General features: G+C 43.5%; 1 protein-coding gene across 5 annotated transcripts in view; it reads right to left on the minus strand.

Moving 5' to 3' along the window:
- The window catches only part of Tsen2 (tRNA splicing endonuclease subunit 2), a 41,770-nt gene extending 20,311 nt beyond the window's left edge, over positions 1–21,459 (minus strand). For 4 of the 5 annotated variants that reach the window (XR_007106275.1, XR_007106274.1, XR_007106276.1 and 1 more), the window contains exons 1-6: positions 21,430–21,459; positions 13,960–14,163; positions 11,936–12,017; positions 6,956–6,992; positions 2,848–3,355; positions 1,982–2,059 (exon numbers count right to left, since the gene is read on the minus strand). Coding sequence is in view for 2 of the 5 variants with exons in the window: in XM_047534802.1 (XP_047390758.1) it covers positions 1,982–2,059; positions 2,848–3,355; positions 6,956–6,992; positions 11,936–12,017; positions 13,960–14,145 (891 nt within the window). In the remaining 3 variants the exon portion in view is untranslated. Of the gene's footprint in view, positions 1–1,981; positions 2,060–2,847; positions 3,356–6,955; positions 6,993–11,935; positions 12,018–12,108; positions 12,318–13,959; positions 14,164–21,429 lie in introns of those variants that run through there. The other variant, XM_047534804.1, reaches the window with a different exon arrangement.
- Positions 21,460–23,189: the final 1,730 nt, after the last annotated feature.

Genomic DNA, 23,189 nt, shown 5'->3' on the forward strand with positions numbered 1-23,189 from the left:
AAAAGAAAGAAAGAAAGAAAGAAAAAAAAAAAAAAAGTCAATGAAATCTCTGCTGGGCCCAGTGGCATCTGCCTGTAATCCCACCTATTCAGGAGGTTGATGCAGTATTCCAAGCTCAAGGCCAGAATCAGAAAATTAGCAAGACCCTGTCTCAAAATAAAAATAAAAAAGAACTAGGGATGTAGTTCAGCAGTATAGTGCCACTGGGTTCAATTCCTACTACCACACACACACACACACACAAAAGAAAATGAAAAAAAAAAAAAATTTAGATAGGCACGCTGGCACAAGCCTCTGTAATCCCTTTGATGTGGAAGGCTGAGGCAAAAGGATGGAAAAGTTCCCTCAGCAATTAATCAAGGCCTTTGTAACTTAGCAAGATCTTGTTTCAAAATAAAATAAAGGCTGGGGATGTAGCTCCGTGGTTAAGTGCCCCTGGGTTCAAACTCTAGCACCAAAACCAAAAAACAAAATAAGAGTTTCTCAGTTATCCTGATTGTCAAGTGTTTCCACTGACTTCTTCTGTGAAATTCCATGTTCTAATGTATAAAAAATGCTTGAGAAACAGCATTCAGAATTGGCCCTAGTTGAATAAATTCACTTTTTGTTTTTGTTTTTTTTTTTTGGTATTGGGGATTGAACTCAGGGGCACTTGACCACTGAGCCACATCCCCAGCCCTATTCTGTATTTCATTTAGAGACAGGGTCTCACTGAATTGCTTAGTGCCTAGCCATTGCTGAGGCTGGCTTTGAGTTCACGATCCTCCTGCCTCAGCTACCCGAGCTACTGGGATTACAGGAATGCACCACCATGCCTGGCTTAATATCACTCTAAGTGGAAATTAAAATAGCTCTCGGATAAAAATAATACTATCCACACAGACACAGTCATGTGTTGCTGGCTGTACTTGCCTCAGGTAATTAGGATCTATAGGTACAACTGAAGAGGCTCTCAGAGACTGATGTGCAGCAAGCAGTGACTAAATGGTGGCTCATGGGGAAACTGGGTTACTTTTAATTTTTTCTTTTCTTTTCTTTTTTTTTTTTTTGTGCTGGGGATAGAACCCAGGGCCTTGCACATGATAAGCACATTGTCTATCACTGAGCTCTGTCCCCAGCCCTGGCTTTTCTTCTTTATATATGAAAGCATTTAAAAAGACATGGAAGATTGAATTCATAACCAACAGCAGGAATGCCTGGTGGGCTGAACACTACTTTTTGCAGGACTGGAGATAGACCCCAGGGCCTCATGCTGGGCAAACACTTTGCCATTGAGCTACAGCCCAGTCGTGTGGTGTTTACTTTAAGGGGATGAACTTGTTTTTTGGTACCAGGAATTGAATCCAGGGGCACATAACCACTCACTGAGCTACATCTCCAGCCTTTTTTCATATTTTATTTTGAGACAAGGTCTCCCTAAGTTGCTGCAGTTGGCTCTGAACTTGCAATCCTCCTGCCTCAGTCTCTTGAGCTGCTGGGATTACAGGCATGCACCACTGCGCCTGGCAAAATAGATGGACTTTGTAGTTTATAAATTATATCTCATTAAAGCTGTATTTTTAACAAAGCTGATGACAATCAGTGATATAATATTCAGCCAATCTGAAATCTTGATGAGAAAAGAAATGCTTGGACAAACCCCTTAAATGCTCCATGCAATGAGACAGGAATGTCCCCTAAAACACCTTTTTTTTCTTTTTTCTTTTTGCAGGGCTGAGGATTGAACCAGAGTCTCTTGCATGCCAGGCAAGCCCTCTATCACTGAGTTACACACCCGGCCCCAGCACACATCTTAGAACCAATGAAAAAAAGGTTGAGGAATGAAATTTAGGCAGGCCTACTTTGGAAATTGCCTATGCCAATGTCAGCACTTACCTGGAATCTTCGATTACAACATTACATTTAGAACTGTGCGTGAGTAGGTTCCTGCATACAGTATTCAGTGCTGAACGAGAGCTGAACAAACATGATGAAAACATACCTCTTCTAGGCTGAGCTGCAAATACTCAAAGATCCTATAGGGGTTTCTTCTGCATGTTAATTTCTGTCTTTGCACCGCCTGAAGAGAAAGTAATAAAACCAAACAGATATGGAACACAAGGATGTACCACGTGTCACATAGAAGACACTACATTTTGAAAGGAACATTTTTCTGATAACTCTCAAGATACCCACGCTGTTGGGTAAATACTATTAAAAAAGTGGATTTTTTTTAACAACTATGGAGAGAATGAAGCTTTGATTTCCCCATTGTTTTTTTGTTTCTTTTTTCCCCTCCCCTCTGAGGGGCCGGGCAATCGAACTGGGGTCCTTGCGCATGCTAGGCGAGCGCTCTCCAAGATGAGCTATTTCTTCAGCTCCTCCCCATTGTTTTAAATTTCCTTTTCTCATGAATTTTTTTCCTTGTAAATCATTTTGTGGAATTGTTGTATTTTATTTTGTTCACTCACAAGCATGAGTCTGATTTTTTTTTGGTGCTATTGGTACTAGAAATTGTACCAAGCGGGGGGGCGGGGGGGGGGGAGGCTCTACCACTGAGCTATATCCCAGCCCTCTATCTATCTAGCTATCTATTTATTTATCTATCTATGCAGTGCTGGGATTAATTATTACTTTGAGACAGGGTCTTATGACGTTCCCAGGTTGGCCTCAAACTTGCCATCCTCCCACATCAGCCTCCCGAGTCACTGGGATTAACAGGTGTGCACCACCATGCTCAGTGGATTCAACTCTCTTCAAAGAGTCAAGACAAATATTAATATTTTCAGACTGTGGTTGATGGTGGATAAATGAAACCGTGAAAGTCACAGTGTCGATCGGGAGAACTACAGAACTTTCTTTACTTACTTCCTTATCTGGGGCATCCTCCCCCTCGCTCACATCACACACCTCTTCTTCCACGAGCACATACTCATGGTCAGACACCCCCTCTCCAGCACAGGTAAGACCTGTTGGCTGACCACCGTCCTCAGGCTGAAGGCCATGCAGGGGGATGAGGGCATCTTGGGGCAGAGGGGTGGTGTCTTCTACCATGCGTGCACTGAGGCTCTTGGTGGTGAGTGGGTCACTCCCAGAGTTCTCCTGCAGACAGTCTGAGTGCTTGCTGGGATTGTCCACCTCGGCTGACTGTCCAGAGTCTTCACTCATCTCAGAAAGTTTCTCCGTCGCCACTGTGCTTCCCAGGGTGGAAACTACCTCAGGGTTAAGTGCATCATGCAATTGAACCTCTTCATTCCTTCTGATACAAGGATGTTCAAGGGGTTTTGTGTATTCCTTAAGGATCTTGTGCACAGTTTCCTGATCCTGCCCCTGTCTACGCATGAGACTTGCAGCCCATTCTACACGAAGCTGATACCTGCCAATGGAAATACTGTCAGCAACACTTGAATTTGAAAACTGAAGACAACAAAGCATATAAAAAAGATTAGAAGAGCTAGGCACGGTTTCACATGCCAGTAATCCCAGCAACTTGGGAAGCTTAGGCAGGAGGATTACAAGTACAAGTCCAGCCTCAGCAATTTAGCAAGGCTCTAAGCAACTTAGCGAGACCCTGCCTCAAAATAGAAAATAAAATAAAAAGGGTTGGGGATATGGCTCAGTGGTAAAATGCCTCTGTTCAATTCCTAGTACCAAATAAAAAAAAGCTTGGAAGGTGATCTGCTAAGTGTTAAGATGTGTGAAGCAATTTCACTGAACGCTGGATTATAGGTAGAGGTTTTCTTTACATTTTTCTGCATTTTCTAAGTGCTCTATCACAAGCATGCATACTTCCTTTTATTTTTATTAATACAGCTTCTTTTTACATTTGCTTATTTTGAAAAAAAATCAGCCCCCATTTAGCAAAGTAAGAAAATGTGTGCAGTTTAAAACTAAAAGACCCAGGTAAATAAACAGAGAAAATGCCATCTTTTAACAGGATTTGCTTTTTATCATTGTCAATTTTGAATATCACTGTGTTTTCTGAGAGATATTCCATTCACAATACAACCAGTCCCTTTGTTGAGTACTGCACAGCAAAATGAGAATTTCAATAAGCATTTTTCACAGGACCTAACAGCTTCTACACTGTATTGGAAATTATTTGGGCTTATATATCTATGTGCAAATATTCTAAAAGAAACGGTCCATTCCCCCTAAAAATTTTCAGTATATTTTAATGACAAAATGCACATTAAGTTTCTAACACTTGAAGGCAATACCTGAATACTTTCCACAGTATAAAAAAATCAGAGGTAAAAACACAAGCTCTGCCTTAGGGAAAGGATCCCATGTTAAACTACACTATGTGCTGAAATCTCAGGACCAACAGAAGGGTAATGACACTGGTGACATCAAGAACTTTCTGCTGCTGCCTTTGGCTGAGAAGAACCTAGGATATGACGTCACTAGGAGAAGACAGATGAAACTTTACTCCTCATTGTCCTCTATCTGTGTACAGTTGACTGAGTGTGTCACGGTTTGTGAAATGCTACAGCTCACACCATTGAACTGGGAGACTGGCTTCTGCTGTACTTAAGAGACGCCCCCTAGCCCCGTGGCTGCTCCAACAGGGTTCATTAGACCAAAGCTGTCTACACCTGGTTATTCCTGCATGCATGCCTACACACAAGGAACTGATCCTAAAGACTGAAAGCCAGCAAGGACATGCATACCTAAGATGCAGTACGGAGTGACTTTGGTACTCCCCATATTTTGTGTGTAGCCCTGACTTGGTCACTTGCAACTGTGTAACAAATTAACTTGGTACTTCCATTTTCCTACCCATAAAATTGGGACACTGGTACTACCGCCTACGAGGACTTTCTTATTTATAACTGGTGAGAGAAGAAAGATGTCATCCATAAAACGGCAGGTGTTATGTCACCTGTGAGCTGGCCACTTGTGCATTACAGTTAAAAAAACTTTCATGTGAGAGATCTAAGAAGAATCTTTGCTCATCCTACCAACTACAGCACTGGCTCTAGAGGCTTCATGGGTCTGTGAATCTCTATTATTGAACATAATTTTTTCTGTCAATGTATGTTTTTGTGGGGGAAGAGATGCACTTTTATTCCCCCTCAGTGCTGAACTTGAAGCCAGGGCTTTCTGCCTACTAGAAAGAAACTCTACTATTGAACTACACTCCAGTCGCAGGATTCAAGCTTTCATCAGCTCACCACCCTTTCTGGGGCAGTGATGGATCAAACCAGGTCTCACACATATAAGGCAAGTGCTCTATCACTGAACACTGTAGTCCTCATCAAATTTCCTGACTCACAATATACAAAAGACCACTGAATTAAAAGTTCAGGGCTGGGGCTAGCTGCAGTGGCATGTGCCTGTAATCTGAGCAACTCAGGAAGTGAAGGAGGACCACAAGTTAAAGGCCAGCTTGGGTATCCAAGTGATGCCCTACCTCAAAAAGTAAAAAGGACAGGAGATGTAGCACCCCAGGGGGGGAAAAGTTCAGGGCTGCAGGTGTGCATGAGGCCCTGGGTTCCATCCCTAGCACTGTTAAAAAAAAAAAAAAAAAAAAAAAAAAAAAAAAAATATATATATATATATATATATATATATATATATATATATTATATACATAAAGGTTCAATGGTTTCTCCTTTCAGCAGATCTGGAAGTAACAGTGAACACACACCAGCCATTGCTCTGTTCCCTGCAGTACAGCTGCCACAGCAGCTGTGAGTTCCAATCCTATTTCCTCCCTCTCGGTCTCAGGGCCTCATCTACAAACCAGGGTGACTGTGCCTACCTCATGGGCTGCAGCAAGGATCAACTGAGACAACACATGTGAAGTGCCTGGCATATCAGACGTTCTCAGTGAATACCATATTTGCTGTTGTATTATCGGGAGGGTTAGTTTAGTTTAGTTTGTTTTTGGGGGACTGGGGATCGAACCCAGGAGCTGTTTACCACTGAGCTATATCCCTAGCCTTCTCTCTGGCGCCGCTGCCTCTCTGCCACTCTGCTGGCTGGTAAGGCTAGCCTGTCAGAGTCTGCCAGTACGTGCTAGCAGCAAGGAGAGAGCATCACCCAGGACTCGAGTGTGTCACAAGGTTTGCAGAAGAGCTGCAATTCCAGCTGCACCGTGGAGACAATGGCACTTACTGAACAAAGTCTAACCAAGGGACCACTAAAGGTGCAGCCTGCCAGCAAGGAACAAGGCTGGTCCCTGTTCTCTTAGAATTCATAACTGAACCCAAGCATGCGAGGGATGACACAGAGTGCAAGGCCAGAGGACCAGCAGCCAGGTCGGGGGCGGCAAGGGGGACGGTAGCAAGAAGAGAAACTTCAGGAAGGATGACATGTGAGCAGGACCATGGTCCTACAGGAATTAGCTGGGTGGTGTGCAGGTATCTCGAGGTCAGGGATAAATGTTTCTAGAATGTCCATAAGGGGATGATAAAGCCTCTCTGACACCCTCTCTCTGGCCCTACAGTGGAGAATAAGGAAGGAGGATAGGACTGTTGACATGCCCACGTGGAGCAGGAAGGCCAGCTCTGAACCTCAGTCAAGCACCCCAGGACTTCGTAACACACCCACTTCCTGACAGCTACTCACATTTTAGAAGGAATTCAACTGGCAATGCATTCAGTTTAGGATTACTTATACAAAACCTCACTTAATGCCCTTCAGATATGATTTGATCTGTGGTAAATTCAGACAAAATTTTCAAGGATTCATCTACTAAAGAAACAAAACGAACCAAAAAACAATGGCATAAGGCTGCTGCAACAGAAGATGGTTGAAAACCAGATCTGATTTTGGGGACTGAACCCAGGGGTACTTTACCCGTGAGCTATATCCCTAGTCCTTTTTTTTTTATTTTGACACAGGGTCTCACAAGATTGCTGAGGCTGTCCTTGAACTTGTGATCCTCCTGTCTCAGCCTCCCTTGTTACTGGGACTTCAGGCACGCACCACTACGTCCAGGTTAATCACAATGTTCATGGAGACTTACTTCTTTGATGTGATTACAGGCAAGTCTGTCTTCATATCTGTAACAACAAAACAGTTCTATTAGTTTCAGACAAATTTTTCTTAAGAGGGGGAAAAGAACCCCCAAAAAAAAAAAACAAGAAAAAATCGGTGATTCCAAGACTCACAAAGTCACACACCTAGGTGGTTAACACTGTCCTGCAAGCGGCACAAACAGGCTTTACGTGCCATCCTTCCCTACACCTGAACACCAGGCAGGTGCTGCCATGGCACTCTTGCTGGGTCAGATGTGACCTCAGAATTCTCAGCTCAGCACTCTAGCCAGGCGTAGAGGCCAGGACGGGAGAGCCCCTGGCGTCTGAATGCTCGCTCCAGCACTCAGACAAGAGCGTGGAGGCCGGGGGAAGGTACTATACCCTCCCGTACTCTCAGAGCTGGAGACGAGTACTCAGCTGCAGCGTGGGTCTGGGCTGTGGGTTTGGAAGTTCTGGACCTCAGCTCTCACCCTGGTCATCGGAGTGATGGGTCTTTCCACCTAAGTGCTTACTTAGGTGACTTAGGGTCACCTATTATTTGGGGTTTTTTTTTGGGGGTGGTGGGCGGTACCAGGGATTGAACTCAGGGGCACTCGACCACTGAGCCACATCCCCAGCCCTATTTCTTATTTTATTTAGAAACCGGGTCTCACTGAGTTGCTTAGCACCTCACTTTTGCTGAGGCTGGTTTTGAACCCGTGATCCTCCTGCCTCAGCCTCCTAAGCTGCTGGGATTACATGCGTGTGCCACTGCACTCGGTGCTATTTGGGTTTCTGTTCTGTTCCTGTCTCATTCTGTCTTTGTCTCCTTTCCAAACTTAGCCTCCTCTGAAGACATGAAAGTCCTGGAATAAAAGATGTTCAGCTTCTGAGGCCCAGGAAGGAGGGCACATCCACTCAAGATCAGCAGACCCACCCAGCAAACTGGGAGACTAGGGAGCAGTATGGTTGCTGTTTACAGTTGATGAATTTCAGGGTGGTTTATTAAGCAGCATCATTGTGACTAGAGAAAACTGACAAAAATCGACCCCATTAAGATTGTACAAATTACTGTATTTTAAAGTTATTTAAAATAGTTTCTCTCTCTGTGGTTACATAATCAACTTGATAGAGTATTCATTTGTTTCACCTTTACCAAAAAAAAATGACTACTTTTTACAATTTAACTTTGTTTATAGGTGGTGCAAATCTGCAATTCCAGCTGCTCAAGAGGATGAGGCAGGAGGATTGCAAATTTGAGGCCAGCTCCAGCAACTCAGAGACCTGTTTCAAAATAAAAAGTACTGGGGATGTGGCACAGTGGTAAACAGCCCCTGGGTTCGATCTCCAGTCCCCCAAAAACAAACTAAACTAAACTAAACTAAACCTTGTTGTGCAATTATGTAATACATTTGCGAAATTCCTAAGTCAAATCTATAAGATCTCACCTCTCTCCATCCTGTTTCATCTCTTCCATAGGCATTTAAAAAATTACATTTTTGGGCTGAGGTTGTGGCTCAATGGTAGAGCACTTGCCTTGCATGTGCGAGGCACTGGGTTCAATCCTCAGCACCACATAAAAATAAATAAAGGTATTGTGTCCATCTATAACTAAAAAAAAGTTTAAAAAATTACGTTTGTTTCATTTTTATTTTTTAAATTAATTTTTTTAGCTAATACATAAGACATAAAAATTGTGTATACTAATGGGGTAATGTTATGTTTTCATGCATGTCTACATTGTGTAATGTTTAAATTGGATTAAGCATCTCCTCAAATCCTTTCATCTTTAAAAAGTATAATGTATGCCTTCCTGTTTGGATAATCGATAGCACACTCCCATTCCTCTATCTGGCTCTCTTCATTTAATGACACACCCCAGTGAGCCCTCCTTCCTGCCTATCTTTGCAGGAAGAACTGAGTGATGCACTGCAGTTTATGTCACCCGTTCCTTTTTGATGGACATTTGGGCCATTTCCTTTCTGTGGATATTGTAAGTAGTGCTGCCACGGACAGCTCCGTGCTACTTCTTTTCAATTTTGCTGGTGTATCTTTAAAATAAATTCTAGAAGTGGGATTGCTAGATTAAAAGTAAATTCACATGTCAAGGGGCTGGGGTTGTGGCTCAGTGATGGAACACTTGCCTAGCATGTGTGAGGCACTGGGTTCCATCCTTATTACCACATAAAAACAAATAAAACAAAGACTGTGTCCATCTATAACTAAAAAAAAAAAAAAAAAAAAGTAAATTCACATGTTGAGACAATCAGATATCCAAGCACAAAACAATGAAATTGGACCTTCACCTTATGCTGTACACAAAAGTTAACTCAAAATGGAACAAAATCCTAACTCGAGAGCTAAAACTACAAAACCATCAGAAGACAGAAAAGCCAAATTATATTGTGTGCATGTACAAATATGGAACAACAAACCCTACCTCAATGCATAATTACAATGCACCAATAAAAAATATGGAAAAAAAAAAAAGAACAAGAAAATCTGCCAAAGTTGGATTTGGCAATGGTTTTTTAAACACAAGACCAAAAGTACAGCAATAAAAGAAAAAAAAAAAGATAAACTGGACTTTATTGAAAATAAAAACCACTTCACGTCCATTAGGATGACTATTAATTTTTTATTTAAAAAAAAGAAAAAGAAAGAAAATAAGCTAGAATTCTGTGCACTGCTGGTGGGAAGGTAAAATGGCAAAGCCACTGTAGAAAAGAATTTAGGGGTTCCTCAAAATATTAAACACAGAATGACCACATGATCCAGTAATTCCACTCCTGGGTGTATATGCAGAGAACTGAAAACAGAGATTCAGACACTTGTAGACCAATGGCCACAACAGAATTATCTGCAACAACCAAAATGTAGAAACAATCTGCTAACAGGTAAATGAATTAAGAAATGTGGTTTGTCCATAGGTTGGAATATTCTTGGCAAGGAAAGGAACAGCGGTCTGATATCTGCTAGGCAGGGATGAACCTTGGAAACATGGCCAGGCACAAAAGAACGAATCTTGTAGGATTCCACTTACATACAAAGTATCTAAGCAGGTAAATTCATAGACAAAAATGTAAAGGTTATCAAGAACTGAGGGGAGAGAGAAATGAAAGAAAAGAGCAAAGTAAACGTGTATGTTGAAGGGTTATGGAAAATAATATTCTTACAAGATTCGCCCCCTGCCACTGCGCTGCCCCCCCCCCCAGCCCCCAAGAAAAGCAGAGAGAGGAGCAGCTCGGGAGGAGGGAGAGGAAGCTAGCCAAGCATTAATCTCCCAGTAAATCCTTTCCTAGTAACAAAGGGCCCTACAGGAAAGGGGCAGATACTGAATGCTAGGCCCTGGACTTTGACCTTCCCCCACAGCAAATACTAAAACTCTGCAAAAAAAAAAAAAAGGATCCCAGAGAAAGAAAAGCAATGGGCAAGATTTGAGTAGTCATCCCTAGGGATCTGGACTCCTATCTCCCTAGATAACAATGAGTTTCAACCTTTTTACAACTACCTTCCCAAGTTCAAGTTTTAACCTGCACAGCAAGCCCCTGACTGTCCAAACTGCACGTCCACAGTTTCCAGGGATTAAACCACCTCATTGTAGGCTATAACACTAAAATCCCCTCTACAACTGAGGGCCAATTTTGCATCCAGAAAATGTGCCCTGACAGTGGCCAGTCCAAGAATGAGTAAAAGGCTTCTCTGAATCTGCTGAGGTCTGCACCTGTCGTTTTGTGCTTATATATAAAAGTTTTCAAAAAACTGCCACATTCTCTGTAAGGGCTGTGCCATTTGCTCTCCGACCAGCAATGCACCCAAGGGTGTGTTTCTCAGGGCTGCAGCAACGGAGCAAATGGCCAAACTTTTGGAATTCCATCTGATTGCTGAAATGGTATCTCAGTGCGGTCTTCATTTCTCTACTTTCTTTTAAAAAATTTTTTCCACTCTCCATTTTCTTATTAAAATTTTTTCTAAAAATCTGGATGTAGTGCTGCACACCTATAATCCCAGCTACTTGGGAGTTTGAGGACGGCAAGTTTGAGGCCAGCTTGGACAACTTAGTGTGACCCTGTCTCAAAATAAAATTAAAAAAGAGCTGAGCTCAGTGTAGCTCAGTGGTAGAGCACTTGCCTGCGGGGCAGGGAGGGATGGCTAAAAATCCTTTCTAATTATGCTTTAACATTCTGTTTTTTTTGTTTGTTTGTTTTGTGTTGTTTTCTCCACTGGGGATTGAACCCAGGGATGATCTACCACTGAGCTACACCACCAATCCTTTTTAAAAAATTCTTTTATTTTAAACAGGGTCTTGATAAGTTGCTCAGACTGACCTCAAACTTTCGATCCTCCTGTCTCAGCCTCCAGAGTCACTGGGATTACAGGTGAGGGCCACTGTACCTGGATAGTGATTCTTAACTACCATGAGTATTCCTTAGAGAAATAGACGCAGATAAAATAATTGTAAATTAAGGAACAGAGGACAAGCAAGTGAGACCTATGCATATTAGTATGTCTTAACAAATATGTCAATGTCATGTTTATTGTTTTAAGTTCTAATTTTGGAAATAAAATAGTACAAAACTCATTTTGTACCACATGTGAGCAAGCGCTTAATTACTGCCAAATACACAAGACTCTGCCAGGCAAAGCTTAAGAGCAAAAAAGTCTGAACAACACTTTTTTTTTTTTTTTTTTTTTTTTTGTGGTGCTGGGGATTGAACCCAGGGCCTTGTGCATGTGAGGCAAGTACTCTACCAACTGAGCTACATCCCCAGCCCATAAACAACACTTTTGATAAATCCAGAACTAAGATAAAACACATCTTCAGCAATCATAAGAACTCTTTCTTTTGTTAAGAATTACCTTCATTGCTCTTCTGGGCAGTAAAGTTGTCAGTGTGCCCTTTTGCTTCTCCTCTAGAATAAGATATGCAATCACAAGTAAAAGAAAATGATAATTTGCCCAAAGAACTGAATGATGTACAAGTTTACCTTTCCATTTAGCAACCAGCTTAGGATCCGAAATTGTGAAGTTCGGACGGCTTCTGGAAAGAATACCTTTTCCAAAGTAGCCCTTTTGAAGAGAGAGAAAGTTCATGTTTAGTTACTGGTTTTTTGACTGAGGGAAAATATAACCATTTGGGCTAACAAGAGATTCACCCCACTTTTCACAGCTGTGCATTTTCCTTCGGATGACATCATGATTACTCATGTTGACTTCGGCGTTTTATGTCTCTAATCTTTTGAAGAATACAGGTAAGTTTTTAGTGCACCTCATTCATCTCATTACTAGTGAATTCAATCTGGAAATGACAAACAGGGTGACAGAGTGGGCAGGGCAGGGCAGATTCTCCCTCACAGGTGGCTCAGGAACACACTGTGCCCGAGAGCAGCAGCCAGGCCCCCAGGTTCAAAACACTCCTTGGATTCTTTTCTATTCCAGAATATAAGTTTTCTTCTCCCTGCTGATTCCAAAACAACCACACATTTTCTCCTTTTGGTTACACTTAAACACTCTAATAATAAAAATTTGAAATAACAAAAGGAACACCCTTTACCTTCCACTGTAGACTTAACAACTAGAATAAAGACAGTGTATGGCAATTACAAAGCCTTGTGTTTAGTTACATGTTGCAAATGAAGGTTTTGCTGGGGAGCTGTGGGGATACAGGGCCTTATGAGGCCTCTTCTCATCTTACCAGGGTGAAGGCCACCCACTTCTCTATAAAATTTCTAGAGAAGGCACACGTGTAGAGACAGGAAGCTCATCAGTGGTTATCCTGACTGGGAGTGGGAGGAGAGGGCCCTGGGTTGGGAAACAAAGCACCTAAAAAATTAAAATTGGATTACGGTGATTGAAGGGTTGTGGAAAATTATATTCCTATAAGACACCTCCCCAAGAAAAATGGAGGGACAGTGTGGCTTGGAAGGAGGGAGGAGTAAATTGGCTAAACATTAAACCTCTCCCAGGGCATTCTTTCCTGACAACAATGGGTCCTGGGGGGGTGGGGTGGGAGAAGGAGCTGATAAGAATGCTAGGCCCTAAACCTTGACCTTCCCCCATGTCAAATTAGTCCTAAATAAAAACGGGCAAGATTTGAGTACTCATCCCTTGGGGTCTGGCTTTAACCTGTAAAACTAGGCCCTGATGGTCAAACTGCATGAGCATGGTTTCCAATGATTACATCATCCTCCTTGTACCCTATGAAACCAAAATCCCCTCTGTAACTGACAGCCATTTTCCATTCAGAAAGAGGACTCCAACGGCATCCAAGTCCATGAAGGAATAAAGGCTTCTCTGAATCCATTGAGGTCTGCTTCCCGTCCTTTTGCGCTTACAGTGATGGCTGTACCACTTATGAATTTATAATCACTGAACTATACGTTAACAACGTTAACAACGGGTGAGGTTATAAATCATACATCAATCAAGCTATTTTTAAAAACGCCCCTGGCAATGAATAGACTATGGATAATACAAAATAAAACAAAAAACAGAGAGAAAGCAAACAACAAGTCAGTCTGTAACACAAACCCATTACTGCTAGAAAACAGTAACAATTAGAACTTGTACTCATCTAAGAATTTCTAGGGCCTGTGGAGAAGTAGATGAGGAGCCGGGCACATTCTGAAACCTCCTCTGTCTATCTGTGATCTGGGACCTCTGCCACTCTGTGGTTACCACCGGAAAGGGATGGGGGCAAGTGGAAGTTTTTTTGTGTTTTACTCATTACATTTCCCTACTTTCCTTGGTTTTCTGTTTGTCTGTACAATGAACATGTACTGCCTTTGAAAAAGGTCCATCAACCGACCCTACTTCACATTTGAAATGCAGGTCTGAGGCTGGGGGTGCTGCATCTGCCAGTTCATCACCCTCCCAGTGCATGGCTGGGGGTGCCCGATTCAAACTGCGACGGAGGAACCCACACTGTATATGGTTTGTTCTGAGGGGATGGGAGAGAAGGGACTGCCTGCTCAGGGTTGGCAGGAAGCCACCATGCCGAGGTCACACTTACTTTCCTGTACAGCTGCTCAATGTCCTCAGGGTTCCTCACAACCACGTGGTTGTTAATCATTTCGGCACTGAATATTTTGAACTTCTTAGGACCTTGGTCCTGACCAAAAGGGATTGGCAGTGGAGACTCATAATTCTCACACACTCTTCTTTTCCTTTTTGGGGTGTTGAAAACTGCTTCTGCCATTCTTCCAGGGCAACTGTTCTTTAAAGAGTAGACAAAGAGAGTCAATCAGTAGCTACGTTGATCAAAAGCACAGAGCCGAAAACCTTGTAGTCTGTGCTAAAAAACAGCATTTATAAAGTGATTAAATAAAAGGCATGGAATAATCAAGAACATGGGTGCATCCTAGTTGCTTGGGAGGCTGAGGCAGGAGGATCGCAAGTTCATGGCCAGCCAGGGCAACTTAGTGAGACAAAAAGGCAAGGGGTGTAGCTCAGTGGTAGAAGGCCCTAGGTTTGGTTCCCAGTACCACAAAGGCAAGGGGTGTAGCTTAGTGGTAGAAGGCCCTGGGTTTGGTTCCCAGTACCACAAAACAAAACAAAAACAAAAAAAATCACAGTCATCTGGAACATCTCAATCCCCCAACTCCAAGAAATCAGTGGTTTTATATCTAACTATAATGGACAACACTGAGGCTTAGTGACATGCCCAAAGTCACCAAGCTAGGTCTCCAGGGGGCAGGCACAATAGGATTTTTGCCCATCAGGATTACCGCCATTCTTTCATTTGGCCAATAGACATTTACTGAGCACCTTCCAGGGGCTCCTAATATTCAAAGGTGCTGGGGATATAGAGATAAAACCAAGGGAGATGTTGTCATCAACAAATAAACCCAGTGAGCACCTCGTTTTCACAAAAAGGACCTTAAGATCTAATCTACACATTGGGTCAATCAGCTCCCAGTCTAAAATCAATGCAACACTCCAAAGCCCAGCCTTCTCTGCTGTAGGCACAGGAAGACTCTGTCCACGGGTGTCTGTAGGTCTCAAGGTCAGAAGCTGTAGGGTGATGAAGCAATTATGGAGTTACTTACTGGTCATCCACTACCATGAGGGACAGAAGGAAGCTGAAGGCCATCCCTCACCCTTCCAGGCCTCACACTTGGTCCAGGCAGACAGAACAAGCTTATAGCACACACAAAAGCAAATCAGAGGTGACATGGGGCAGGGGTGGTAGTGCCATCCTATAAAGGATGTCAACTTGACATTGTATACTGCAGATGCCTTTAACTTAGGAAAACCCAACTGTAGGCAAGGGGAGAAGGTACTCAAGCAACCGCTGGACTCAATGAGCAGCAGATGTCCAGTTATGAGGTGGGAGACTTGAATCTGCTGTTCCCTCAGCATCAGGTCTGGACTTGATTTACACTGAGAGCTAATGTGGTGAGGCGGTGAAAGAATACGCCAAGTCATACACATATGTCACCTGCCAGACTCCAAGCCCTCATGAAGAACAAAAACTGACAGCTTATCTGGGTGCCCCATACTCAACACCAGCACCCATCAGACAATGGACGAGGAGGCCTGGAACATCAAGAACATGGCCAAAGATGAAGGAAGAGGGGGTGAGTGGTTTTAAGGGTTTCATGACCAATAAAAAGAAATTAAAGGCTGTAGTTGTGGCTCAGTGGTAGAGCACTTGCTTAGCATGTGTGAGGCACTGGGATCGATTCTCAGCACCACATAAAAATAAATAAATCAAATAAAGGTATTGTGTCCATCTACAACTAAGGAAAAAAAAAAAAGAAATTGAAAGCCTTGTTTAATGTGTGATGATGTCTTTGTGTAACTGCTCAAGGAAGAAATTGAGGAATGAAACAAAGACATAGAAAAACAGTATGAAGAAGAGGTACAGGGCTGGGGATATAGCTCAGTTGGTAGAGTGCTTGCTTTGCAAACACAAAGCCCTCAGTTCAATCCCCAGCACTGCCAAAAAAAAAAAAAAAAAAAAAAAGAGAGAGAGAAGAGATAGAGGAACTGATAAACTGACTACGAAGACAACCATGAAAACAACAAAGAAATTAGTAAGTCGGATCCTTCTGAGAACTGCCAAACTGTTCTAGCAGCAACATGCTAGGGTAATTTAATTTTTCTTCTCTTTCCTTATCCTCCCCTTCCAACCCCAGTACTGGGGACTGAATGCAGGGCCTCACACATGCTAGGCAGGCACCCTACCAATAGGCTGTATCCCCAGCCCTTATTTTATTTTCAGACAGGGTCTTGCTAAGTTGCTGAGGCTGGCCTCGAATGTGCAATCCTCCTGCCTCAGCCTCTTGAGTAGCTGGGATCACAGGCTTGCACCACCACACCAGGTTTAGAATAATTTAATGACTAGTTAGGGCCCCTCAATGGGATACTTGCTGAGCATCACTGCGTATTATACTTATGTATACATATTGCGGTATAGTGTTTATGACAAAACCATGTCTACTGCATGTTAATGGGAACCTAAGGGATTTTTCTGCAAGGGCATTGTGACTAGACTTTCACTTTACTTGCTGACTTAGCCCACAACTCAGGCCAACTATCACCTCTAGTACTCGAGTGAAGGAAAAACAATTTATTCCAAAACTGAAAATAAACAATGCTGTGTTAGCGTTTCTGAGGCAGGATGTTGGTCTCCAGTCAGGGAACTCTTAGGGATTTCCAGGAACAATCTGGACTTATCAGATTGTCACATTTATAACTGAACTTCTGTTTAGTTCTTGACTTATATGTTACATTTGCAAATAAAAAAGACTGAATAGCTGACTTCAAGAAGTTCCAATTAAATTATCTCAACAAATGAAAAGTTGTTTCAGTTTGCCTGTCTTGTCTGTCATTTTTGGATTGCTGCGTACTCTTAAAAAGGCAAGACTGAACTATGAGACTGATTTACTGGATCTAAAATCTGACAGGGGGGCCCTGGAATTCAGATGATTCTAAGGCACCAATGAGTTTGGGGAAGGCTGCCCTTTGCAAACTTCATGTTTATCAATCAATCTGTAAACATTTTGTGTATTTGTTATGTCAAAGCAATGTCTTAAGTTTATGTAAGTATAACACACAGTGATGCTCAGCAAGTATCCCATGATTTGCAGTTAGTAATATTGATTGTTGATAACTGGATTTCTCTGCAGTATATGTATAACTGCATTTTTGGTAATATCTTAAATATCCTCTGCTTCTTGATAAAAATTAATCACTTCCTAATAAAAACCTTGTTTATTGGTCAGAGTTCTTTAGAAAACAGAACAGGATATACAGTTAGACTCTATATTTACTAGTTCTACATCAAAGGATTCATCTATGAGAAAAAACATTCAGGAATAAAACTAGGGGCTGGGGAGATAGCTCAGTTGGTAGAGTGCTCACCTCGCAAGCACAAGGCCCTGGGTTCAATCCCCAGCACCGCAAAAAAAAAAAAAAAAAAAAAGGAATAAAACTATATGCTAAACAGGTACCATCCTTCTCCCCAGTCATTATTTCCCAAGAATAAGTTTAACCACTCCCTTTGTAGCATTTACATTGTATTGTAAGTAATCTAGAGATGATTTAAAGTATATAGAAAGTTGTGCAGCGGTTATATACAAATACTACTTTACGCCATTTTATAGAAGGGGCTTGAGCATCCTCAGAGTTTGGTATCCACTGGGGGTTCTGGAACAAATTCCCTGTGGATGCCAAGGGAAAACTCGAGCAGGAGGAGCTCGAGTTCAAGGTCAGCCTCAGCAAGTTAGTGAGGTTCTAAGCAACTTAAAGAGACCCTGTCTCAAAAAATAAAAAGGGTGGGGGAGTGTGATTCAGTAGTAGCACTCTTGGATTCAATCCCCCCAGTACCAAAAAAAAAAAAAAAAAAAAAAAAGTCCTGCCCATGTGACGATAATATGTGCATCAAAACTTTGGCTCAAACTGAGGGTCTTTCATACATGCAAGCTGTCATTATTGTTGTGACCTTGCACAACCCACTTAAGCTCTCTGACCCCAGTTTCTTTATCTTCAAATTGGACAGGTCTGCAGAATTGTAAGGCAAGTCCTCAAAATGTCAAATATAGTCAAGCGTGGGGCCATATCCCTGTAATCTCAGCTACTTGGGAGGCTGAGGCTGGAGGAATGTAAGCACAAGGTCAGTCTGGCAACTGGAACATGTATCAAAATAAAAAGCAAGGCCTGGGGATGCAGCGAAGTGGCAAAGCAGCACTGGGTTCAACCCCCAGCACCATCATTGACAACAAAAAAAAAGTCAAGGGCTGGGGTTGTGGCTCAGTGGAAGAACGCTTGCCTAGCACGTGTGAGGCACTGGGTTCGATCCTCAGCACCACATATAAACAAACAAAATAAAAGTCCATTGACAACTAAAAAATATTAAAAATAAAAGCCAAACAGAGTTACCATATGACTCAGCGATTCCATTCCTATGTACCGATTTGGGAGGACTGAAAACATGTTCATGGCGAAACTCATACACAAATGTTCACAGGCATGTCACTCATAACGGTCAAAAGATGGAAGCCATTCCAATGTCCATTAACAGATACTGGCTAACAAAATATGGTCTATCCATACAATAGAATATTATTTGGCCATAAAAAAGGAGTAAGTCCTGGTACATTCTACAATATGGATGAACCTTGAAAGAGTTCTGCTGAGTGAAAGAAGCCCGTTACAAAGGACCACATGAGACTTTTTATATGAAACATCTAGAAAAGGCAAATCCACAGAGATAAATTAGTGGTTGCCAGGGAATGGGGGAAGGGGGAATGAGGACTAATGCCAATAGCATAGGATTTATTTTGGGGGTGATGAAAACGTTCGAAAATTGGACTACAGTGTAATAGTTGCCCATTGTGAATATATTAAGACCAGTGAATTGTAGCTTTTAAAAAATTTGCTAGGCAAATTGCTCTATCACTGAGCTACAACCCCAGTCCCAAATTGTACATTTTAAAGGATAAATTTTAAGGAATTATATATCTATATATCTATTAAAGATATATAACTTTTTTTTTTTTTAACTGGCTGGAAGAAATGCATCTCAAAGGTTGTATCCTACAGGAGTAGCTTCACAGACACCATCATGAACCTTCTGAAAAAGATAGGACGGAACTCTGACAAGACAGAGTTCATTTTGGGGGTTGTGCAGGTGGAAGGAATTCAATAGGACAAACCAGAAGATCTCCAGTATCATGGAAGAGGTCTCTCATGCTGAAGCTGGGAAGTTAAGCAGAGAAAGGACCGCTCTCTGCCATTCTCCCTATCTGCAGCAAGCACTTAAGAAATGTTTCTTGAGTGCCACGACAGCAGGACAGCATGCTGGCAGAAGTGGAATATGAGTCAAATTACAACTATCAGAGGTTGGTTACAAGGTTCCAGACACTGACCGGGGTCATGTGCACTCACAAGACCTGAGAGAACGGCCATCCTCGTTTCACATCACAGACAAGGAAAGGGAGGCTCAGAGAGGACAGGTCATTTATACCGAAAGCCCCACTGCTGGGGAGAGTAAGGCAAGACTCTAGGGAGAGCATGGTAAGTAGATTGGCCAAAAAGAGGAACTGCCTGAAGCACATAAAAATGAATAGGTAAGATGGGGTCAGTAGTTAGGGAGTTCGCACGCAAAGGTTATTTTTATTGTCAGTGTTTTTGTGGTGTCAGGGATGGAACCCAGGGCCTTGCACATGCTAGGCAAGTGGTGGTCCTTCTGCCTTAACCTCCTGAGTAGCTGGGATCACAGGTGTGCACCACACCTGGCCCAAGTACTATTACTTTTTTTTTTTTTTTTGGTACCAGGGATTGAACCCAGTGGCACTTAACCACTGAGCCACATCCCCAGCCCTTTTTGTTTTATTTAGAGACAGGGTCTCATTAAGCTGCTTAGGGACTCGCTAAATTGCTGAGATTGGCTTTGAACTTGTGATCCTCCTGCCTCAGCCTCCCAAACTGCTGAGATCACAGGTGTGAATCACCGAGATTGGCTCAAATACTATTCTTACTCCCAAAGTACAGATGAGAAAAGTGGGGGGCTGGGTGCTCCTATAAAGGATTGTTATTCTTCATTTCCCAAACCCCAGCATGCCTGTTACCCAGGCATGTGTACAGTATATTTACTTTGTATCAAAAACAAGCAGCCTGTTCTTTATTCTTTCCTTGTGCCAACAACTTAACACCTTTTAGCTGCTGAGTAAATGTCCATCCAAGAACAAACAAGGGAAGACGTGGTTTCATTTAATTTTTTCCAGCCCCCTAGGACCAGATGCCAAATATGCCTCCCATCCAGTAAAGCTGGTACTGCAAGCTCCAATTGCAGTACCTCCTGATCTCAGGGAAACAAGGATGGAAGGGATAAGGCAAACAATCCTGTCTCTGGGGAGCTTTCAAATTAGAACATATAAGATATATAAACAAAGGGTCAACCTTTGAAGGGTGCTGTAAGGATTAAATGGGTAATTTAGTGCAGAAAGCACCCGCACAAGGTCTACCACATGGGAGTGCTCAGCAGATGGCAGATGCAACTGCAATAAACAACTGTGCATACATCACAGTCTGGGGGAGACCACTTCCTGTCTTAATTTATCCCTTTGATGCTTTCCTTGATGTGTGTCCCCCTCACCCCAACCCCACTAGAATGGGAGGCTCCTCATTGGCACAGGGACTGCTGGACACCCCTGGACGTTCCCAGCTCCCAGCACTGGACCAGGCTGAGCGTTCCTAGAAAGTACCTAAAGCACACCAGAGACCCGCGCCCAGAAGACCCTTGCCCTAAGTCAGCAGATATCCCACCATATTTGTAACATACAAGTTCCTCTTCTCGTCAGAAAGTTTTATAACACAATATCAGCAAAAATGTCAACCCCCCCCCCAAAAAAAACCAAACAAACAAAAAAAGCCTCTCAATGTGGGATAGAACTTCCTATTTCTTGTGAGGACCAAGTCATTCTGTCTTGCAAAAACTAAGTTTGGCCGCAGGCTTGATGAGGTCACTTCTGCTTTTGTTGTAAAACCGCTGACTAATCGAGAAAAAAAAGGGGGGGGGGACAAAATGTACTTTCCGTGAACTCAAAGAAAAAAAAAAAAAAAAGAAACCTTTTATGTAGACTCCTACAGAATTGCAAACCTCCAAGCACTCCCCACCCGCTCCCTTGGGTGTAAATGTCCAAGAAATTCCATTCTCGAGGTCCAGAGAACGTTGGAGGGTAGTCCCTCTGGACCCTGCAATCAATAAACCTGCTTCCTGAAAATTCCTGGGGTGTCCAGCCTCTTCTGTCCTACATCGAACCAAGCGCTACAGGTGTGCGACAGGAGCGAGAGGGTCAAGCCTGGCAGAACTGGGGAGTCAGGCTCTTCGCCCCGGAAAGGTCTCTGGGCCTCTTCCCCTCTCTCCCTGGAGGGCTTTCGTAGGGACCCTGTCTCTTCTCGAAGCAATTCGCCCACCCGGTTGGGCCCCGGCGCCCTCCGCGTCCGGAAGCCGTCAGCTCCTCGGCAACCTTACCTTCCCCGGCACCGCGCGCTCCCCGTTACCCGGGAACGCCGGCCGGGGAGGGCGGGCAGACGCCGCTGCCGTCAAGCAGCGCGGCCGCAAAACGAGCCGAGTGCGCAGACGCAGAACTCGCGGGCGCCCCACATTCCTCCGCGTTCTCAGCGAGCGCGCCTGCGCACGGCCTGAGGGCGGGTGTTCCCAGCAGGCGGCGGGAGAGATCTGCGGCTGAGGCCATGCGTCGGGTTTCTTTCTCTCGCTCTTCGGCATTCTGCGGACAGCCTCCCTGCACAGATGCTGTTCTCCTTTAATCCGCTCAGCGATCCCGCAAGAGCCATTTTACACCCGAGATTCGAAGTTGTTTGCCCGATGTCGTATTGCATTGGGACTAGTGGAACACGTACCTAAAGACTCCTAGCCCCTCGGAGGGATGGGATGCCACCACACTTTATTAGAATGCCGCGGCCTGTGGGGAACGCATCTCAACTCTCTCCGCGCACCACGGGGGTCGCAGGAGCTCATGTGTTTAAGCTGCAGCCTGGAGGGATGCTCCCTCTTCTGGACACCGGACCAAAAGCCGCTGTGCTCTGACTGCACTCGGCATTGTAAACGGGACAACAGCCCCAGAGGCCAACTTAGTTAGAATCTCCATCTCTGCCCTCACTGACTCTGTGACCTTGAGTGTGTGACTTTCAGACCCTCGGTTTTCTCTACTGAGAAATGGGTCGTCAGGATAAAAGTTTTTGCTTACCTGGTTATTGAAGAGTTATGGGAAATAATATTCCTACAAGACAGCTCCCCAAGAAAAACGGAGGGACAGTGTGGCTCGAGAGGAGGGAGGGGAACTTAGCCAAATATTAACCCTCTCCCAGTACCTCCTTTCCCAATAACAAACGGACTCTGAGGGGAAAAAGCACTTTCATCCCTTCCTGGATTCATCCCCAGCGTCTCCACCAAAAGCACAAACATTCATCCCTTCCCAACCCCAGTGGATCTTGAATGAAGGAGGCAAATACTGAAATGCTGGGCCATGGACTTTTACCCTTCCCCATTGCAGATGGGTCCTGGAAGGAGAAAACCAAATAATGAAACTCTGGGACAATGGATCCCAGAGAAAGAAAAGCAATGGGCAAGATTTGAGTATTCATCCCTTGGGATCTGGACTCCTATCTCCCCAGATAGCAATGAGTTTTGGACAACTACCTTCCTAAATTAAAGTTTTAACATGCACAACTAAACTGTCCAAACTGCACGTCCACAGTCTCCAATGAAACTATAAAACCCAGACTCCTGTAACTCGGGCCATCTCCATACCCAGAAAATGGGCCTTCCCGGGCCTGATCGATTGACTTCACTGCAGAATAAAGGAAAGCTTGCTGATCCGAAGTTTGCTTCCCATTTCCTGCCTCCCTCATCGTGGGCCATGAGCTTATGGTTATTTGAAAGGAGTCTGACATACACCTTCTCAAAGCTGAATCACAGGTTCTTCAGCACACAGACCTGGGAAGGAGGGAAAGGAATGACAATGGAGGTGGGTAAATAACACTGGAGAGATTCATGGGGGCTGAGTGTAACAGCAGACTTTAAATTCTGGATCTTCTCCAACTTCCTTTTACCTCCAGATCTTGGCACATTGTGTTGTCACTGCTTGGAACATCTTTCTTCCTTCTGTTTGCTACAGTTATTTCTGGGCATCCTTTAGGTTTCAGCTCAGATCTCATCTCTTCCAGGAAACTTCTTGCCTTCTCACACCTGCTTGGGTGTCCTCTGTGTTC

Source organism: Sciurus carolinensis, chromosome 19, assembly GCF_902686445.1.
Source record: "Sciurus carolinensis chromosome 19, mSciCar1.2, whole genome shotgun sequence".
NCBI classification, from domain to species: Eukaryota; Metazoa; Chordata; class Mammalia; order Rodentia; family Sciuridae; genus Sciurus; species Sciurus carolinensis.